We start from the raw sequence: 5,790 nt of genomic DNA on the forward strand, positions 1-5,790 counted from the left end.
ACATAAGAGCAGGTTGTGGAGGTGGAAGTTCCCTCCTCAGAGAGGTGCCAGGCGGCGGGGGGACAGTGGTGGTGAGGGGTCCACCTGGATGCACGACATAAGGGGGTACGATTCCCACAGGTAACTGAAAAACAACAGCAGAACCAACTAAAGGTTGGCTTGCTTCTTAGCATCACTACAAGCCAGTGATGTTAAAGGCTATCCTGTTGAAACAGGCCTCCCAGTCGGGCCGCTCCCACGCCTCTCCTGGCTTTGCTACTGCTCCTCCTTTGGATGTGGTCCAAAAGGACGGGGGTGACTGGAGACAGCCGGCCAGTGCAGGGCAGCAGGATCCCGGGCTGGGAAACTTCTCAATGGAATTATCTAGAGCCCGACGGGAAACTCCATCTGATGCCATCTGCGCTTCTAGGGTGCAGACGGCATTCAGGCTGTGGGAATGCAGTCTGCCTCTCAGGAAAGCGCCCTTGTGTTTGATCCCATTCTGGAAGACACTCTCAATAGGTATATCCCTTTCCCTCTTCCCGGCATAACTGAGTCCTGGCCTCACCTTGGATGTCGAGCTGGATGATCTGTTGGGCTCGGTACAAGGAGGTTGTGATCTCGCAGACGTAGGTCCCCTCATCCTTCAGAGTGAGGCTGGGTAGGGTGAGGGAGGCGTCCCCAGCCATGAGCAGCTGCTGAGGCTCCAGGGTGGCACCCTCCCGCTTGGCCTGCCCCTGCCCCTGCCCCATGATCCAGCAGTACACCAGGTGGCCACTGCCCTGATGCTGCAGCCGCCACTCCACGCTGGTGATGCCCAAGCCTGGTGCCACAGAGAAGCCACAGTGCAGGGAGGCTGAGGACCCCAGCAGGAGATTCAGGGATGGGGTCTGTGTTGTCACCTGGAACTCCACTGTGGGAGAAAGAGGGGTGATTGTGGGCCGCTCCCTCCTTGAGGCCACCTGATCTCTCAGGCTCGGGGTGTGCTGAGAGGCAGCATGCATGCGTGGTACTCTTAACCATTTTGGAGTCACTTACCCCTTGCACAATCTGATGAAAGTTACGGACCAGGCAAATACATATGCAAAATTATGGCTTACTGGGACTTCCCTGGTGGTCCAGTGGTAAAGAATCCACCTTCCAGTGCAGGGGACGCAGGTTCGATCCCTGGTCGGGGAACTAAGATCCCACATACTGTAGGGCAACTAAGCCCGCGTGCCACAACTACAGAGCTCGTGTGCTTCAATGAGAGAGCCTGAGTGCTGCAAACTACAGAGCCCACATGCCCTGAAGCCCACACGCCACTACTAGAGACAGAAAACCTGCACGCCGCAACTTGAGAGAAGCCCACGCACCACAACGAAGATCCCGCATGCCTCAACGAAGGCCCCGCATCCTGCAACTAAGACCCAATGCAGCCAAAAAAATAAAAGAAAAAATTTATATAAAAAAAAATTATGGGTTACTGTTGACCCTCAGGTTAAGAACTACTGGAGGGGCTTCCCTGGTGGCTCAGTGGTTAAGAATCCGCCTGCCAATGCAGGGAACATGGGTTCGAGCCCTGGTCCGGGAAGATCCCTCATGACGCGGAGCAACTAAGCCCGCGCGCCACAACTATTGAGCCTGCACTCTAGAGCCCGCGAGCCACAACTACTGAGCCTGCACGCCTAGAGCCCATGCTCCGCAACAAAAGAAGCCACCTCAATGAGAAGCCACCACAATGAGAAGGCCCTGCTCGCCGCAACTAAAAGAAAGCCTGCACGTAGCAACGAAGATCCAACGCAGACAAAAATAAATAAATTAAAAAAAAAAAAAAGAGCTACTGGAGTTGTAGTCAGCTTTCAGAAGCCCGGCTCTTCCACTTAACTCCCTCTGCGGCCTTGGGCAAGCCCCTCAGTGTTGCCGAGCTCATCTGCCTAGAGCAAGGCTGCTGAGGAGACTAAAGGAGACAGAGCTTAAACGAGCACACAGTGGTGGTGTCTGAGCCAAACGTGCTGAACCCCAGTCTAGTGAGGAAAACAATCGTACAGATCCAAATGCTGGGACATCTACAAGACAGTGGCCCGGCCTCGAAATGGTTCAGGCTCTGAAGACTGTTCTGGAAGTAAAGGAGGCTGAAGGGACAGGACAACTAAATACAATGCCCAATCCTTGTCTGAATCCTGGACTTCAAAAACCAAACCAAACCCCCCAACGCTATAAAGAACATTACAAGGGCAATTGGAGAAGTTTGAATTTGGACTTCATATTTGATAGCAGTATTGCATCAATTTTAAAATGCCTTAAGTACGACAATCAGGGGCGGATCCAGCCATGGTGGGGGAGGTGAGGATGGTCCGCCCTGGCAGGCAGGCAGGCAGGAGTGTTTGATCACTGACATGGTTCAGAACTGCCAGTGTAGGCTGATGGTGAGGATACGTTCGTCCGTTTGCACGCTGCACCCCCCCTTACTGCCCGAACCCCGGGTAGACCACTCCCCACCTCGGGTTGCTGCCGAGGCGATGGTTTTATGATTATGGAGAACATTCATGTCTTTGGTTATAAGCTAACACATGCTATCCATGGAAGCATTTGGGATGGAGTGTAGAGATGTCTGCAGTTTACTTTCAATTAGTTAAGCGGAGGGGAAATGGAGAGAAGATGAGGGAGGGGGAAAGGATGTGCAACATGTTAACAACTGGTGAATCCAGGTGCACGGTATACAGGTGTTTATTATTCTTTCACCTTTTTTTGTAGGTTTGAAATATCCCAAAATAAATGGGGGCAATGCCTAGCTATGCTAGGACTATGGTTGACACTGGACAGACATGAGGACCCCTTTTTTCATGTAGCAGGATAAATTTAGGTTGGACCACAGAATAATTTGAGTGTTCTGGAGCTTTCTAAGGATAGAAGCGTAGGCCCCTAAACTTCTCTGGATGTGGTTGTCTTTTCTTGGAGGCAAAATATTGGATTCCATGAACTCTGGAGAAACCTATCATCATGTTCTCAATTTTCTGTGCCCTCTGAGACGTGCAAGGTTGGAGAGAGCAAGGACCAGGTTCTACTGATAGGAGATAAGGAACAAACTCTGCGGGCCTGTGCTCTCCTCTCTCATCTTGGCCAGGCTAGCTGTTCCCTGGGAGGAGCTGGCGCTCTGCTCACTGAGACAGCTGTGGACAGCATACACAAATAGAGCATCACATGTCTTATGTCCCCAAGTCACCTGGCCAGGTGAAAATTATCCCCATTTGGGGTCTTTAGGAAGAAAAGACTGAGGCCTAGGGGACACCCTGAGATAACCACTGTGCACGGAGGTGGACTTGTCCCCTTCCTTCTCCTACTACTCCCCCATTTCTGACTCCTTTAAAAAAATCAAAACTTTCTTTCTGCTACTTTTCATTTTCTCACCTTCAGTCCGCACAGTCCCCTGGGGGCTCAGGGGCAGTTTCAGGATGGGATGCAAGACAGCCCCATTCTCAGCATCCCCAAGAGTCTTCATCACCATGGTGATACTAGGTCCCTCTCCAGACACTAGCACGTTGGTGATGAACCAGGCTGCCGTCTCCACCGTGGCCTTTGGCCTGGCCTGGAGAAAATAGCGGGAGATCTCACAGGTCATCTCTTTCCCGCTGCAGTCAGCATGGAGCAAGGCCTCGGCCTGGGGAATCTGTATCAGGTTCACTGGGGGAGAAGACGGCAGCACAGAGATGGAGCTGGATAGACAACACCTGGGCTGATGGGAAGCAGGTGTGGGTGGCTGTCCTTGGGAACTGGGCTCAGGAACTGGAAGGAGCCCAGAAGGACTGGGACACAGGGTGGAGGGCTCTTACCTGAGGCCTCGAAGGTAATGAGTGGGTGGTCCTCGGCCAGTGTGCCCCCTTGGAAATCCGTGAGGCCTTCCAGGGAGCCGTCGTCCGGCACTGGCACCTGCTTCAGCACCAACAAGGCCTTCACCATGTTCTCACGGCTGGCGAAACCTCCACGGTGCCCACCTTCTCCCATCAGGAAGCAGTCCAAGATCAGGTCCACTGCCCGCCACTGCCTTCCTACTGCAGGGAACAGGCAGGGGTGAGCACCCTCTTGCCCAGAAGGTTACTTCTATACTTGTCGAGTCATCAAGGGGTAATCTTCCCCGTTCCCAGCTGCCTCTGCGGCCAGCTCTGATCCTGTTTTACCCAGAACCAGCTTTCTGCGAAGGACCTGCTTCTCCAGGTACATACTTTTTGGTGTGAATTATTTAAAGTCCTGATTTCCCCTTGCTCAGAGGGATTTAAGAAGCTTATTTCCACCTATCAATGGAAAGCTATCTCTTCAAAGGAATTCTCAGCAAAAGCATATAAATGAACAAAACTGCATTGGGAGAGGAGACGGGCTTGGTTGCTAGGGCGTCGGCAGCCTCTCAACTTCCCAGTCAGCCCCCAGGGTCTGCTCGCTCTGTGCTTTTACAGGTGTTCTTCCCCTCCCCCACCTCTGGGGAGCACCTACCCCCCCCTTCCGTGATCTCCTAGCTAGGGGCCCCCCTTCCTCTCCTGAAGGTGTCCGCTCCCAGGCCAGCTCCCTCTCCTGTAGGACAGCGGGCCCACCACATGCACCGAGGCGGCCCCTCATTCCTTCGTTTGGCCCTTTCCCCAGAGTTCTCAGTCTCTCTCCCCGGCACAACTGGTTCCTTCCGTTACCAGCCGCCCAATTTTCCGCCTGTTGGGCTTAGAAGGCGATTGGAAGCCATTCCCGGCCCCTTTCCCCTTCTGCGACCTCGGGTAGTGTGGCTACCTGATGCTTCTTTAGCCCGACACGCCCCACCAGCCAGCCCCCGACTCACCGGCGTCTGCTGCCCCGGAGAGAGCCAAGCAGACCAGCAAGCACCACCCCTCGGAGCCCATGGGGGCTGCTCTCAGGCCCTCCTCCCCCGCCGCCCCTCCTCGTGCCCCGCGCCGGCCAGGTCCGGGCTGGAGAAGGGGCTCCAAACACGCCTGCCTGGCCGACCGCCTGGCCCCGTCAGTCCTCTCCGCCTACTTGGCTTTCGCTTTCACTTTGAGGAAGCGTCACCGAGGCTGCCTTGGCCTCTGGCTGAAGCCATTGGTGCTGGAGCCAGAGCTTGGTCACTGTTCTTTCTTTCCACCTTCTCCCCCGCAAAAAAAAAAATCCCCCGGTGATTTCAGGACCTGACTTCACCGCGTGCGCCCTTTTGTCCTTTTGCTCCCGACCAGCCCCAAGAAAGTCGAGATATGGGAAGGGAGGCAGGGTGGAGGAAGGGAGGGACTGACAACAGACTCAGCTCCCCGGTAGCCGGGACCTTTACCCACTTTCTGTGGGCGCCCTACCTGCCCGCCCCCGCCCCAACCCCAACCCGCGTGGGCCCCAGCGCGCCTGCGCGTGAGGAAGCTCCGCCCTCAGATCGCGGGTCTGCGAGGGGGGATGGGCGTGGCCTGCGTGGGGAGACTGAAATCTCAGAGCTGGAAAGCTGCAGGCGTTGAGGTCTGTCTCTTTATTTCGGCGAGTTTCTAGGTCAGCGGTACACCACGTGGGCCTACCGTAGGCGGAAGTATGTCTTCCACCTGGAGCCCTAGCCCTCTTGCAGCACAGGGGTGCAGCTGACACACTTGGGCTCCCGCTTCCCGCCCTCCACCTCGTTCCCCTGGGTCCTCGCCACTGCCAGTCTCGAAAAGGCACACAGGACAGTTTCCCAAGTCGGCACACACGAAAGGGTCCCGATAAGAGGACAGTGCTGAAATTGGAGGTGCCGACTCTCGATCCCCCTGGATGGCGGGTGGGTTGAGATGGAGGCTAGGACTTGACTGCAGTGACGGCCCCCCTCCGCCGAGCGCTGGC

General features: G+C 55.3%; 1 protein-coding gene across 1 annotated transcript in view; it reads right to left on the reverse strand.

Annotated features, from left to right (window-relative positions):
- TAPBPL (TAP binding protein like) overlaps positions 1 to 4,841 on the reverse strand; it is a 6,713-nt gene extending 1,872 nt beyond the window's left edge. The window contains exons 1-4 of the mRNA XM_007469432.1: positions 4,781 to 4,841; positions 3,792 to 4,010; positions 3,370 to 3,642; positions 548 to 892 (exon numbers count right to left, since the gene is read on the reverse strand). Of these exons, the coding sequence (XP_007469494.1) occupies positions 548 to 892; positions 3,370 to 3,642; positions 3,792 to 4,010; positions 4,781 to 4,841 (898 nt within the window). The remainder of the gene's footprint in view (positions 1 to 547; positions 893 to 3,369; positions 3,643 to 3,791; positions 4,011 to 4,780) is intronic.
- Positions 4,842 to 5,790: the final 949 nt, after the last annotated feature.

The sequence above is a fragment of the Lipotes vexillifer genome, unplaced genomic scaffold, assembly GCF_000442215.2.
Source record: "Lipotes vexillifer unplaced genomic scaffold, Lipotes_vexillifer_v1.1 scaffold395, whole genome shotgun sequence".
Classification (NCBI taxonomy): domain Eukaryota; kingdom Metazoa; phylum Chordata; class Mammalia; order Artiodactyla; family Lipotidae; genus Lipotes; species Lipotes vexillifer.